The 16,775-nt window shown below is 27.7% G+C and overlaps 1 protein-coding gene across 1 annotated transcript in view; it reads left to right on the top strand.

The window, feature by feature from the left end:
• Positions 1-7,957, top strand: part of LOC129959989 (tetratricopeptide repeat protein 38-like) — a 29,203-nt gene extending 21,246 nt beyond the window's left edge. The window contains exon 13 of the mRNA XM_056072953.1: positions 386-7,957. Within this exon, the coding sequence (XP_055928928.1) occupies positions 386-440 (55 nt within the window). The 3' untranslated portion in view covers positions 441-7,957. The remainder of the gene's footprint in view (positions 1-385) is intronic.
• The last annotated feature ends 8,818 nt before the right edge of the window (positions 7,958-16,775 follow it).

Below are 16,775 nucleotides of genomic sequence, written 5' to 3'. Positions count from 1 at the left end.
TCACCTGAAGCAAATAGTCGATTACTTGGACTATTACTCAGTAATTTGTTTCATTGTGCATTGTTTTGTCAATTTACTCTCAATATGTTTTGGTGGTGAGGATAACTTTTGAGGAAAATTAGCTATTTAATATTTGGAAGAATGAGGGTGTAAATTTTTCTAATTTATATATTAACACTTATGCCTAATATATATACACTAGAGAAAGTATTCACTGTGTTTTAAAATACTTTAAATGTAAATTTTGGATGATTTTCAGAATTTGGTTAAGATTTTATTCGAAAGTTGTTCAGATTAATAAAATGATAATTTTATATTTATTTTGAAAAGCTATTTATATTTTTATTTTGTGTTAGCTTATGTATAAAAAAAATTCGTTTTTCAGACAACTGTTAAGTGAGCGGACAAGATTTAAGAGCATAAGTCAAGTGCCAGATTGATGCGATTTAGAAGCTTTAAAGATTGACTGTATCTTTCTCATGTTGCTATAATGAAGTATTTTTTCTTAAATTCAGTGTGCAAATCAACTTCAGAGACATTTTAAAGATATCGCCTTTCATTTGAGCATTTCAAGTTGAGATTTTTATGCAGTTTTAAAATGTGAAATTTATGGATTTTGATTAAGAAAATATTCAGAAATAAACTTTGTGATATTCTGCCGTTCTGTATATGATTCAGTTTGTTTTCTATATGCAGTATATTAAATACTTTATGTAAACAGAGTTTGTGACAGAGAGCTTGATACAATAAGTGTGCAAATAGTATTTATGCTGAAAGAAAATGTTTGGTAAGAAAAAAAATCCTCATTATATTTTATGAAATGGAGAAGTTTTCTTCTGTGTATATATATATGTATTTGACAAGATATAAGAAGTCTTGAATGAATTTAGTTTTTGATTGGTCAATGCCAACTGTGAGCTTCTTATTTGTTTCTTATGTTCTTGGTTTGAGGTTGAATTCAGTTTATAGTTTTAAAGTGACTGAGTGACCATGAATTATAAATTTTTTTCATAAGATTACTCATATATATGAGAAAAATATTTTGCCAAATCGTAACGAACACAAATTAGTTATCACTCTTAGATCAACCTTTTTCATATACTTGAAATATTTTCCTTCAGTATTTCTGTAACTCTTACAATGTTTCACAATATTTCTAAAAATAATATAACATATGCTTAAAATCTGGTATAACTCAAATTGACTACCTTCTATCGGATTTTAAGGTATAATCTTGTTTAATGATATGTGAGGATAATTATAAGTACTAATTCTGCGTCAAAATGTTTAATTTGTGTATTCAAGTCATTTCTTGCTGTGCATTGTATGTATATGTATAAATGCACTGAATATTAATTTTATTATGTGTATGTATATACATAAATACATGCATAGTAGTTATTCTGTACTTTTTCCTTTTCTTTCTTCTGTTTGAACAAGGTGTTTTCAAACATTTCAGCATTCAAAAACTTGATATAATTATTCACTTCCAAGAAGTATGCAAATTACATACTCTGGATTTGTTTTTTATTATTATTTTTTTAAAAGTGCTTTTAGTTTTGGGCACTTTTTACTTGATTTGTAACTACCTTAAAAAACAATGCATTTTTTAATTTTTGCAATTAAAAGCTAATTTAAATTAGTTATATTTTAAACTGTTTGGTGAATTCTATTAGTATTAAATTTTGTTAATGTGTTAAAAGAAATCAAGCAATGAAAAAACTTGCTATAACTTGTGCAATTTTTTAAGCTTTTGTTTTATTTAGGTACACATCTTCAGGATTCCAGGAATTATTATTTCACTCTGAATTATTGCTCACAGTTGGGTATTTAATTGGCTATAGATTTTTATGGATTGAAATAGAATAATTTACAATATTATTTTGTTGACTTTGTATCTTTGTAGGAATAATTTTTAATTCATAATTCACCCATTCTATATTACAATAAAAAAATTTGTTAAACAATTGGCCTAATTTTTCAAAAAGTAGTCTGTATTGTTATTTATTTTGTATTCAAAATTCCATACTCTTTTTTTTTTTTTTATGTAAGGGAAAATTAGCAGGCAAGAATATTTTTTAGAACATATGTTTGAGATGTAGCTTAATAATCACAATTTTATACATATTTCTTTGAATTGATATTCAATTATTGAGCTATTGCATATGGTGACTAAGCATATAGTTAAACGTTTCACGTGATTTAAGTTACATTTATAAGAACTGGGTATTTTAGAATAGTACTGTTGTATCTACTTCCTTTTGTTTCTCTCCGTGTGTAGATAAATATTACTTAACAGTGTGATATGTGCACTTGGTTTAGTATTTTCCTGATAAAAAGTTTTCTTTTAGCAGAATTCGATTTTTCTTTTCAAATGTGCATTTTAATGAAGTGTTAATGTAAAATAATTGCTTTTTTATCTTAAATATTAAAAGTATTTTAATTTTTCAGTAAAATATCTTTAATATTTCAATTTTGAGCTATCTTTTATCTCTACTGTATGAAAATTAAAGTTTTTTTTTTTCCCCATAAAGAATTAATTTGATCTTTCCCTTAGTTTTGCTGAATTGGCCTTGGGCAGGGTGTTCATTCCCTTTTAGGTATTTCTAAATCTTTTATAGAGCATGAACTTTTTTTCCTGCCATATATGTGGTTTTATTGTTCTAAATGTAGATATTAATATAGTAACGAATGATAGTTTTTTTCCCCTGCGAGATTTTTTCTATTTTTGTGGGAAAGACTGGTATACTTTTCACTATTCTCTAAGATATGATATGTATTTAATTATTAAAATTTAGTGATTTTAATTGACATCGAAATAGCTGCAGTCACACTTATTTTTTGTAAAATGTATTAATATAGAGCGTTTAATCCAACTATAATGACAGTAACTTGTATTCTATTAAAAAATAAGAATTATTTTTATAATTGAAAATTTATTTTCAATCGTTTATCCACTAATATTTGGAAAGGCGATTTTTTAAATCAACTTCAAAACAGGGTTTGGGAAGATTCGGATTATTTTATATTCCTCGAGGAAAATCATTTTGACAGTGCCAAGTTATACAGTAAACACAAATTGATATCTGTAATTAAGAAATTATACATGAATTCGAAAATAATTTGGCAAGGAATAGATTAATAAAACTTTATTATTGATATGAGTATTTCATCTGCTTTTATTGCCCAGCAGTACACTGTGTGTCCATCACGAGAACACTTCCAGACAAACGTCTGTTTGCGGTGGGCGTTATAGAAACAGGTTACTGCAGGATGAGTTCATTTCGCAAAGGTAGAAATTCATTCAAGTTTCTTACGTTGGCACGTTTAGCGCCAAATTGGCGCATTTGTTGTTATTGCATTTAACTTTTGAAAACAAATTCAAAAAAATTATTCACTAAGTTGAAAATCATTTGCGTACTCGGAATATTGAAAATATCTGATATTCCTGTCATATGTATAAAAAGAACAATGCAAATCAATTAGAAAAGTTGAATAATTATTTGTATGTCTAACGATTGTACAAAAAGAAAAATAAGTAGAATTTTGTACAACAAAAAATTAATCGTTTTCATTTCATTTGTTTTAAATTTATGTAAATAATTAATATCGAATTCTCCAGAGCAAACGCGAGATAATCTAATTTAACATAAAAACAATAGCATAATCAATCGTGATTATTTTCATAAAAGGTTGTTTTTATTCTGTTAGAAAGTAAAATGTTCATTATTAAATATGCTTGAAACCTTTCGAAATTTATATTTATTTATTTTTCTGATGTATATGCTATTTGCCGGAACATAAAATTAACAATAACCATATTATCAAATTTTAGATTTTTAAAAATCTAACTTTGATTTGTAACTTACTTTCAATATGCACAAGCTTTCTACAACATAATTAATTGCGTAAAGTTTATATGTAAAAGTATTCTAAATTTGAAAATAATAAAAGTGTTCATTCATGTACGTGCCAGATGTCCCGTTTTTTAAAGTAGTATTCTATATGACCATTTATTCATTTTCCCCGGCTTGAAAAAGAAAGCTAATTATTTCAAAGAAAACTTTTTCCCACGAACTGTCAATTTAAATAATAGGGTGATAAATGAGCTTTTCTTTTCAATGTATATCAGTAGTCATAAACATCATAGCAATAAATTATCCATAAATCCCTGCATTATTTTATCATTTCGGAGTTGAAAATTCTTCACTCCCAATCTATATTAACTACGATTTTAAAGTCCCTCCTTTCTTAAATTGAAAAAGCATTTTAAAGGATGTTAAAATTTCAAAGAGACAAAAAAATTATTAAATAATGAAATGCAGTTAATATTAGCCAAAGAAAAGATTAATAAAGTATAAAAGAAATAAACTAAGCGAATATAAAGACACGTGCAATTGCGGTTAAAGCTAGAAGACGAATAAACAACAGTTTTTTTTTTTTAATCGTTTCAATTTGACGCCAAGAAAAAAAATAACCCCCCAGACTTCCGTTCGATTCCACCCACTCAAAATGGATCTTCCCTACCGGAATCTGTTTCGATAACGCCCACCGTAAACATAGACGGTTGTCTGGAAGTGTTCTCGTCGTGGACAAACAGTATTACTCTTTTACTCATCTACGGTTAGGAAATATTTTGAGGTAAAACTCATTAACTGTAACGTAATATAACTAATTACTTGTACGCAATTTTTCATATGTAAAAGTACTTTTGTAAAATATATAGATTACAGTAATATATTAATTATATAAAGGCGGGTATGAGGAGAGGAAGTAATTAATAAATTCATTATAAAGAATAAAATTTGTTTCAATATGAGCCCTAGTTGATTTCAAGAATGTTTCGAATAACACTTATTTTGCTAGTATTTGGTTCGAAAATGTTTAAGGAATTTAAATGCACATGATTGCAGTCGAGTGTCAGTTATGCGCTTCATTATGTTTATGAAATAGTTTACAGGTTATTTTCATCTATGGCTAAAATTTCTCTTCCCCATTAATTTACTTCGTTTGAGCTCTGAATTCTGTTCAATTTTAATACTCGAAAGATTACATTGTAAGCATTTTTGCCTTTAACTGTCTGCAAAGAGTTCAAGTAGTTTTGTTTAGAATTTTTGTCATTGTTTTCAAATTTGGTTTAAAAGCAGTTTTGATAGTTTCCCTAATGTTGCTCAAAATGTGCCATTTCTGGGAAATAAAACCACAAATACAATAAGCGCACAGTGAGATGTTTTTACTGCTCAAATATGGTTACTGTTAAAGGACTTTTGCATTCTATCTTAAAGATCAATTTTAATTAACTTTTTTTCTTTTTTCTTTCCCTTTCCTTATGAATTTAAGGTGGAAACAAAGTGTCATTAGTCGATTGAATGACTGCGGAAAAAAAAAAAAAAAAGCACTAGACACATATTTTCAATATATGACAATTGAGGCACAATTGAATTTTTGTAAGTACAAACCAAATTAAAATTACATTTATAAAATTCAGAAATTAAAGTTTGTTTTTGTCAGAGCTTGAAGGTTTAAAAAAAATTTCGTTGATGCATCATTTATAGTTTATAACCAGTTAAGAATACTTTAATGATGTTTCTATAAAATTTGTTATCTTGTGCATTGTAAAGTGATGTAACTGTTCTTTGAAATTATGAATTTGTTCAGAGATTGTTATCTTTATTAAGGCCTCTTGGTTGTGCAAAATTCCATTCTTTATCAGATTGGTGTAATTTACAAGTTTTGAAATAAATGATGTTAAAAGAACATCTTGGAAAAATTAAGCAATCATTGTTTTAAAGAACTCCAAAAGTCTTCAATTCTATGAATCTTCAGTTTATTTAGGAAGGGGGGGGCAGCCATGCAAGTAACATAATTCAAGATACATCTAAATGTTTGCCTCTTAAATGCTCCAAATTTCTGCGAACTTTATTTAAATTCTTGCTTTTTTTCAGTATGCAGTTTTTTTCTGGGAGATGAAGAAGATAATAAATTATAGATATAAATTTATTAAATTTCCTTTGTTTTGAAATTAATTTCTTTCGATTTTACTTGTAAAAGCTTTGGTCGTTATTTAGATTAATAAATTTAATGAAACCAGAATTAATTCTAAATTTCTGTATATCAATTTCATTTTCAGAATTTAGATGAGTATTAATTATAAGCGTGATAAAGTTGTTTGTTTTCATACGCCATAAAGATGGACAAATGGGTCTGCTAAAGCATATTTATAATCTGATGAGTAAAAAAGAAAAAAAATTAAAAGCTTATTAAGTATATTAATTGCATGGCAGTAATTTCTTGACGAGTTCTAAAGCTGATGTCGATAAAATATCTCAATAGTATGATTGAATATTAGTCTTGGCATCAGTCTTATTTATTATTATTCTATTAACTTTTTTTTTGCTGTGTACCAGCTTCCTATATTTCTTTTAGATGACAAATATGCAAAGTATAACTCAAATATTAAAAAAATGAAATTGTACCTGTACTAACATTTGATTTTGAAATAAACATCTTGTTATTTTAAATGCTGTCGATTTCAATATAATCATTATTTTGCTATTCATATTTCAAGCTCAAATTTTAGTCCAACTTTTTTTACTGTAAAATAAAAAAAGAAAATTTTGTAAAGCAAATGAGATATATTGCATTTTTTTATTGCATAGAAAAGAGTACTGCTGTGCCTTGTGTGGCTGTTGTTAGAGCGAAAGTTATCACATCTTAGTTATTTCTTCTTATTATTTTACTATTTTAGACAGAGTATTATGTCATTCATAAATTTCATCATTCATATGTTAGCTGTGTGCCATTGTATTTACGAACAATAAAATTTTCTTGTATTTCAAGCCATAAACTGGCTTTAGCATTAATGCATAATATTGGATAATTGCGAATTAATTATACCAAATACTGTTATTGTTTCAGGCACTGTCACTGAATATTTGGACATTCCATCATTTTCGTACCTCATTCATAAAAAAAAAAAGAGAATATTGTTACTTTATAAATTTAGATGTGGAATTTTTTTATTCAATTTTTCTTTTTAATTCCTAATCTTACACTTGTATTTTTTGTATTTGATTTTCTTTCAAAGTTTCGTTTTATATCCATTCTTACTATCTTGGCAAAATTTTCTTCTAAATAAGAAAATCTACAAAATACAACAGTTCTCCACCTCTTTTCCTTAAACATTAATAATAAATATTTGTAACATTCTTTTATTTAACTTTATATAATTTCTGTGTATCAGTTATTTTTAGAAGTATATAGATAAGCCTGCCGAATGAAATATATAAACTTCATTGCATGCAGTTCCCTTTCGTTTACCTTGTTCATATTTAATGAAATTCAGTAATCTGAAGTTAATATTCAACAACAAAAACACTTTCTCATATGAATGATTTACTTTAGAGAAAATTTCTTTTCTTAGGTGAAAGAAAAAAAAATTATGATGTATTTGTTACGGTAGATGTTCATGCATGGTTTAAATATGGATATTAACTCATGAATGTAGCTTTTTAAATTTCTTAATGTATTGATTTTTATGTAATGTGAAGTGCATAAAGAATTATTTCACAGATTTTATCCATGAAATGGAATGATTGCATGTAAATTTGTACTCCGTGCTGCTATGAAATTGCAGCAAATTGTCGTGCTTCTTTCTGTTCTAAAATATTTTAATGGATTTTATTTTAACTTTCATGACTAATGTTGAGTTTCAAATAATTTTATATGGATCCCTTTAATATATAATTTACTTTCTATCATTAAAGGTTAACTACCATCATCAGTAAATTTATTTACCATTTGTATATAAATGTTAATGTTGCATTTTTGTTGTTGGCGTTTATGGTTTTGAATGTTGCCATTACCTTTTGTTGCCTTTGTGTACCAAAAATATACTATTTCTAGAAAGTAAATGTTACAAAGAAACTGAGCATAATAAACATATTTTTTTATCGTGCTTTTGTCGATGATTTGTTTCGCACTTTCACAAAAATTGAAATAATGTCGATTTCAGATGCTTTAAAACATTCAAATTCCTTTATATACCAAATATCTCTCCTCCATCCCCCCTCGGCAGACACTCTATATAGGAAAGAAGAGCTTCCGGTTTGTTGGTTGATTCTCGTTTCCCTGATGGGCATAGTTACAGTGTGACTCTCCGCCGATGTTGGGAGAATTTGTATCGTTGCTGGTGTTGGCTCTCTGTCTTGTTTGCGCCTTATTGCTGACTCAACGTCCGGATCATTGCATCAAATCCGTATTTCAGACATAATGCAATTCCAAAGGGGTTATGTACCACATCATTAAATTTAAAGTACCACTTTTCAGATGTTATAGAATTAAAACATATCATTAGAAAACAAACTATTAGTGATGTGCACATAAGAACATAGGGGGAAAAGGACACAGAAAGTTCTAAAAATGAATACCGGGAAAAGATAGGCGGATCTTTCCTTGTTCAAACGCAATTCAGTCATAATCGTGATGTATAGATATAGTTGTGCATTAATTAGTAACAAATGGCATAAAAGCTGAAGTACATGCTTTATTTTGTGTACATTAATAGACAAGTGTTCCGAGATTTAAGAAATTGGTTCGGAAAGGTTTCGCTGGTTTTTCAAAATACGTTTATCACTAAGGGGCGCTGAAATATTAACCTTTAAAATGGGATATTTTCATAAATGTTTGTCTATTCGTCATGATTGTGTTTTTTGTTTGGTGTCAATGTAAAAACATGAAGAGCAAAAATTGTTCATATAGAGTCTTAGTATTTTTACTACTGCAAAAATAAGAAGGCGTTTCGAACCATGAAAAACGCAGTACTATTAACGATGAGAATGTTATATGTGAACCGAAAGATATACTGATCGACAACGGATTGTAAAACCCACCGCGCTTTTGCGCATGCGTTAGGATGGGTTTAATTCGTCAAAACAAGGATGGAAGGAAAGACGAAAGGAGGAGATGTTTACATTCAATAGTGAAGACTCGCGGTTTTATGAGACATAAAAATTACAGATAATTAGTAATAAAGAAGGAAAATGATATTAATGCACAGTAAAATATTTCAAAACAATTTTTATTTAATGTAAGAGGCATAAACATTAAATTATGAAGAATAAATAAAAAATTTCTGCTCTTAAAATTTGGTAATTACATTTTTACAAAATAATAATCTTTTTTGTATTAAAATGCTTTTTTTTTATGTGTTATTGTATATTTTTTGACAATATTTTACGATTAAAAACAATGGATAATCCAGATTTTGTTCTATTTAAAACATTTTATTTTCATTTAAGGAATTGCTGTAAATATGGAGCCTCTTAAAAATATTATCTTTAAAATACATGATACTTTATTTATTTTGATATTAAAAGAACATTATTAATGATTTTTCTATTTAAGAATATTATTTTTAAATATATAATATGAAATAATTACAAATTTTTTCGTACTACTCCTTAAAACTTTTTTGCCATTTGAACTAGCCATATCAATACGAAAATTTGGGTTAAAATAAAATGCGGTCAGAAACGACACAACACTGACATTTAAAAAAAAAAAAATGAACTAAAATGTATCTACTGGGGGAAAACCAAGGTCAAAGGGGAATACCGGAAATGTGCTCATCGTTCCGCGTCTCATCCCTTAATGAGATGGAATAGTCGAAATATGGTCGTCTCAGAATCCGTTGACTAACAGTACAAATGCTTCTTGAAATTCATATATGGCAATGCTCCGTTAAGCTTTCTGGAGGTGATGACTACCAAATAAAGGCTCAATCGCAAATAATCAACATTTTATCACTTGTAAAGTAGCAGAGAGACTCAAGGAGCTGGTCTACTGTATATCACTTACGCTGCTCAGGGCCACCGCGTGGGTATTAGGCGCCCTTGTTCAAATTGAAATTTGGCGCCCCTTAATTCTGTTCTGTTGCACTCTTATAAAGTGCTGCAAATTATATGTGAAATACTCTTTTATAGTATTCAAAATTTGACTTTTGAACTGAAAAGCTTTAAAATTATAATATTAAAACACGTTTGTCTGATTATTTTTATTATTTCACCAATTTTAAAAACAAAACAATGATAAAACATTTTTAAATAAAATATAAAAATTAGAAAATATATTCAAATATTGATTCTCCTAGCTTTAGCAGCTACAAACACTCGTATCAATTCCTTTATATTTAATTTATCCAAAATTTCGCTCTCTATGGATATAATTGACAAATCAGATAATCTCTTCTGCGCCATGGTAGATCGCATGTAGTTTTTTATAATTTTAAGTTTTGAAAAACTTCCTTTTAGCCACCGAAACTGGCAGGGTTAAAGAAATCCGTAAAGCTATTGCAATATGTGGAAATGTATCGGTAAGATTGTTTTCATAAATATAATTTAACCCTTTCTAGGGCAGTGGGAAGTATGCTTCCCACCAAATTTATCGATCTTTGTATGAAATTATGTAGGTTGGCATAAGTTCTGACAAATTTTTTTAGTAAGTCAGAAACTTAGATGCTTCAGTTCTTTATCTCAGACAAAATGATGTGTCTTGATTTGTTACTTAATTATTAATTAACCAAATTAATTAATTAATCAAATTAAATTTATCTAATAAGCTAAATGAATCCATTTTCTTATTCTAATTTCAAGCCTAAAGATAATTTAACATAATATGACTAGAAAAAAAATGACCCTTTAAAGGGTTAAAACATCAATAGGTGACATATCCTGTTTAGTAAAACATCGCAAAGATTTTATTTCTTCGAACAAATTTAATCTATCAATGTGCTTTTCATTAACATTTTTAGTATCCGTTAATTTTTGTTCTAATTCTTTACAATGTTTTAAAATTTCATTGTCACTCCAGTTTTTTAAATTAGGTATATAGTATACTACCTTGAAGTAATTGTAATGTTCTTTTAATTGACTGAATCTGTCAGTAATTGAAATAGCAGTATCTAATATTATATTGTAAAATTAAATTTTTGTCTTCGATTGTTGATTAGTTCGTCGGTTTGTTCATCTTGAAATAGTTTCTTTTTAAACCTGTTTAGATTTGTGGAAAATCAGTATCCACCCCCAAATCATCAACAACGATACTTGCAATGGCAATTGCATGTTCATACGCTTCATCTGATATACGATTATTTAGCTCTGATATAAGATTTTGTAAATTGTCAGTCACGAATTGCAATTCACATTTAGAATTTTGCATTATTTTATTTACCACATTTACTAAATTTAAAATATCGTGCCAGATGTTAATGGAAATGAATTTAAACGAGAAAACCTTCTAAATCAAATTTTTTGAGTTCTTTATTCCATGTCTATTGTTTGATCTTCTTGAATATTTATTAACGCTCTCAAAATTCCCTTCAAATCGTTTTTCAACGGTCTTAAAGCTTGACTTGTACTTTCCTATCTGGTGTTGGAGAGTGACTGTAAAGTTAGATTTTCAAGATACTGTTGCAAAATAGATCAACGTTTAACGAATGAGGAAATGTAGTTGTAAAGCTCCTGCACTACTCCGAAGAAATTAACTGTTTCGAAGGAAATTTTAGCTGCATCCTTTAGCAAAATTCTCTCTCTGCAAATTTAGAGAATGGGCAGAGCAGGGGATATAGAGTGCTGTCGAATTATTTGAAATAATTTTTTGTTGCAATCCTTTGTGCTTTCCTCTCATATTAGCACCATCATCGTACGATTAGCCTCGTAAATCTGATAAATTTAGTTCTAAAGATTTTAAATGTCCATTTATGAATTCAAACAGACCCTGTCCAGTAGTGTCGCCGATAGATTGAAATCCACAGAAATGTTCTTCAATTTGGGCTTTATTGGTTTCCTCGTTCTTATAAACAAATCGAATTACAACAGTAAATTGTTCGGTATGACTGACATCAGATGTAGCATCCAGAATTAGTGAGTAATATTTTGACGATTTAATCACATGTAATAAATGCTTTTTAATTCCTTCTGAAATAATGCTTATAATTTCATTCTGAATTTGATCTCCTAAGTAATGAGAAATGTTCTTCTTTTGAGATGTTTGAATTTTGTGGAGATGTTCAGCGATTATTGGATCAAATTTTGCTATGGTTTCAACCAACTTCAAAAAATTTCCATTATCACTATGATACAACTCTTTCGAAGAACTTCTAAATGTAAGGTATTGCCGGGCTAAAAATTGTTTTAAATAAATAAGCTGTTCAATAACCTATTGCCAGTAAACCTTTTCTGCATCATAAAGTCTTTGTTGAGCTGCATCCAGGGTACATAAATTACGCAAAGACATTTTGAGTTCACTTCATTTTGAACTATGTTTAAGGTGAGATGCACTGTTTTCATGTGTTTTCAAAATGCGGGTTAAATGCGCCCAATCATTACATCCATCCTTAATAAGCTGTGAATGCTTCCCTCTGAATAGTTTACATGGGAAGCAAAAAATTGCATTCCGGGAATTTGAATATACTAAATAATTTCTAAATACTTTTTCTCCATTCGGTAATGTTCTATAATAGAACGATTCTGAAAAGATTCTACAGAATTATCTCTCGAAAAATGTTTTATTATCAAGCGGGCAGGGCCATTTTCAATTAAATAATCCCTAATTTTTATAGAATTTGTATCAGGCCAGGTAGCTGGATCGTTTAATTCAAAGTCAAAATCTTAGTTTTGAGATATTATTTTATTACCAGGCGAATTTTCTACGTCAACATCTAAATTTTCTATTGGTACAATCGTGGCTTCTTTTTGATCATATTCTGATAAATTTTCATTATGAAATTCCAAACCAGATGTTGTTGATGGTCCTGTTCAATTGCTTGTCCGTCTAATCCTATTGTGTTTATGAAATATTTATTGAGAGATCCTGCCAGTTTCTGATTAGGTTCCTCTCTTTGCAATTTCCTTTTTCTATTTTGTGCTCCAGACTTTTTTTGGTTTTTTTAGAACATGTTTCTAAAAAAATATTTATTGCACTAAATAAAAAAAATTTAATTTTCATTTCATATACAAAATGCATTATATGATTTTCTCTCAATATACTATTTGAAAGTCGAAAGCACATTTATGTCATTTGCTACTAAATAAAGATTTAGATAAAAAACTAATTTGACTGAAAAATTTAGATTTTTTTTTTTTTTTTTTTGAGAATTTAATGTGAAATTTTTCTTTTTATTGCCGATTCAAAATATTTCAGTAGATTAAACCAATATTAATACGAATTACTAAAAAGCATTTGTTATAAGCAATTGAAATATTGAAAACATCTCGGGTACATAATAATTATAAACTTTTAATGAAAAAGAGCTATAATCATTAGTAATTTTTTTAGAATTTTTTTTCGATTATTTGGAAATTGTAATTTTATATCAGAAATTGATATTTTGCTCAATTAAGGGTAAGATTTATCTGGGTTTTATATAGATAAATAAAAAGTTGCTTTTTGAATTATTTTGTTAATTTGAAAGATAAAAGTTTTTCTTAATGAATTGTTTCTTTTTATGAATCTTTACTGCAATGAAAATAATATTAATAATATATTTAGATTGTTCACTTACCTCTAAATAATAATCCTATTTTTAGAGCAATTATAAACAAAAAAGATTTGAAAACAATTAATCATAGTACTTTGCTTGCGAAGCAATTCACAGAATATACGCACTTTATGAGCAGCGACTACGTATATGATTAAAAATAAGGGTTGACGTATGATAAAATACATTAAAAAAACGCAAACTAAACAACGACGTTGAGCCGCAACAGCTTCACAACACATAAAGAATAAATATATGCCGATACAAAACATTCCCAATTCCTGTTGTTACATGTTGCAAATTATTAGATTTTAAAAGCAATTTTTTTGCAAGCGTATAATTAACAATTTTTATTTAAGAAACATTAAATTAAAAAACTAAGTACTATAAATTTTGGCGCCCCCCTGACCCAGGCGCCCTTGTGCGGTGAACAATTTTGCCACCATCACGCGGCGGCCCTGACGCTGCTAGCTACCCACCTGAATGGTTAGGAATAAAGCAAGGGAATTACTTTCTTGGGCTCGGCGTTAAGAGTGGACACTGTCCTCAGATGATGAGACTGAATGTATAGATTCCAGCTATAGTCTGTGTATTTTCAATAGGCGGTACAAGGTCACATTTTCTACCTCGTTATTGGTTGTCTGGTATTAGTAATGTGGTAGAAAATGTGACCTTGAACCGCCTATAGAAAATACATATAGTCATGACCTCCGAGAGATAAGGCCTGCTGGTTGTTGTAATGAGTCATCACGGCTAGGCGGACGCTCCGAGAAGTACGGAGATTAACATAACGCGTAACTTGCGATGTATAGCGTTATGCTTCCTCGACAATTTTCGTCAATTCTCTAAATTGTCAAATAATTGCATAGATGCTAATTAAAAAATATTACTTTGTATTTAAAAAAATCGACATTTAAATAATTACAATCGCGGTTTGAGAATTTCCGATATTGAATATCACAATTTCTTGACAACTTTCGTTATTAAAAACACATTCACCGAATTATTAAATAGGTGCATAATAATTGCTAATTTACGAATTATTTATTATATGTTTGTGTAAAATAGATGTTTACATTAAATTTTCTTTGAAATGGAAACTTTTTAGTTCTCAGGAATTTTATTTTTTAAAAAAGGAAGCTAATTAATAGTAAAAGATTTACATGTAGGAAATAAAAATTGCTGTAAACAAAAAATTTGATTAGTAACATAATGAGATTATTTTTTCATTTTTTTATGCTTTATATAAATATTGGATTTAAAATTTTTTGCTAGAAATGTTTGTTTAAAAAAATATAGCAAATCTATAAGCTGTACTTGTATAAAGAAATAACATATTTTAGTTAATAAATATGAATGAATTAAGAAATTATAAAATATGAACCAGATGAAGACACATATTAGTAAACATTTATTTATTTCAACATAATAGCAAGGAAAAAAAATAAATTATTCAGAACTCGTATATATACAAAATAGAAATACTATTAAAATGTGATTAATAAGCAATTATTTTTATGTACTATATAAAAAAATACAATTATTTAGAATACATATATACAAAATAGAAATATACATATACAAAATAGAAATACTATTAAAATGTGATTAATAAACAATTATTTTTATGTACTATATAAAAATGGTTCATTACTATATAAAATAGATACTATATAAAAAAGGTTCATTAACGGTACTATATAAAAAACGCGTTCAGGTTTACACTTCAGCAAATGAATTGTTCAAGAAAAAAATTCAAAGATAAATTTACATTTGTCAGTAAATACATCCTCTGAATTTTTGATGATAGATTCAATAAAATTAATTTTGACATTCAATGAACTTGATAATCTATGACAGGAATCCTTTTCATAATAATCAAGAATATCAAATATTTGATTTATATTATTAACTTTAATTGGTAATGGGAATTGCTCGTATTTCAAAATCCTTTCTCCCATAAATGATGCATTTAAAAATAGATCAATGTTAATACTTACAGCATATGTTATGGTAGGAATGCCATCATTAACAGATAGGTGGATGAATAACATATTTTCATTCTTTTCAATAATAGTCCAAAAGAAAGAAAAGGCATGGTCTTTAATACATTTTTTTAATCCATTAAAATTGGTAAATGCAGTCTTGCTGTCATAGTTTTGTTTGGAATTTAAGCTTTCAATTATGGAACTTTCGATTTGAACTTGTTCTAATCGTTGCCTCTTTTTTGAACGACTCTCTCGAATTGAGGATGTTGATAATGACAAATACGTTCGGCAGCCAGGAAAAATATTTGGCACAGCAATTTCTTTCAGCCTGGGTTTCTTCAGAGGAGCAGATAATGTTTCCCCAGCACTTACATTGTAGAAAGTAGTTCTATAAAGCACTTCACCGTCTTTAAAATGTCTTTCACATACCTGAAAGAAAAAGAGAGAAGAAAAAAAATTCGCTATCATTTAAAATAACTTTTTATATTTATAAATCTACAAATCAAGAGGAAATTTTTTTTTAAATTCTAAAAATGTTTTAAACTACTTCTTAAAAATCAGTTATTTTCATACTTTATTTTTAAAAAAATAAATCTGAGTGGCCTATATTTTACATTAACAAAATAGTGAAGCTAAGATTGAACTAAAATTAATGCATCTTAAATAAATTTTAATTAAATCAGAATGAGATTAAATTTTTTTTTACAAAAATTAAGACTGTAACTAACATAAATTATAATATTTTATACCTAAAAATAATTGAAACTATTTCAAAATATTAAAACGTATTAATTATCAATGCTAATTTTTGATAACCTATGAATTCTTTGTAATGGTAAAATTTTTTCTTGGAATAGCATGCAGCTATTTCACTCTTTTTTAAGAAAACGTAAAGTTTATTTACCAAAAAATAAATGATTTAATTAAAATAAAAGTTCAAATAAAGTAATATAAATTTCATTGTTTATAGATATTCATAGTGATATTAATCTACATTGTAACTTTAAAAATAAAACTCACTATCATGATTAAAAATACTTAAGAGATAATGGATGCAACTTTATAAATTGTATGTAATTAAATAGTAAATAAAATATAATCTTGAGATTAATTGATGAGAAAATTTAATAAAGAGCTTATTTAAACAGAATTTTTATACCAAAATTATGAATAAAAATCGAATAAGTAAGAACCCTGACAGGACTATCATAGATAAACAAATGATAGTCTAAAAATCGATTCGATTTTTA

The sequence above is a fragment of the Argiope bruennichi genome, chromosome X2, assembly GCF_947563725.1.
Source record: "Argiope bruennichi chromosome X2, qqArgBrue1.1, whole genome shotgun sequence".
In the NCBI taxonomy this organism is placed as follows: Eukaryota; Metazoa; Arthropoda; class Arachnida; order Araneae; family Araneidae; genus Argiope; species Argiope bruennichi.
The sequence above is the reverse complement of the archived record's forward strand: the minus strand, read 5'-3'. Positions and strand labels throughout refer to the sequence as shown.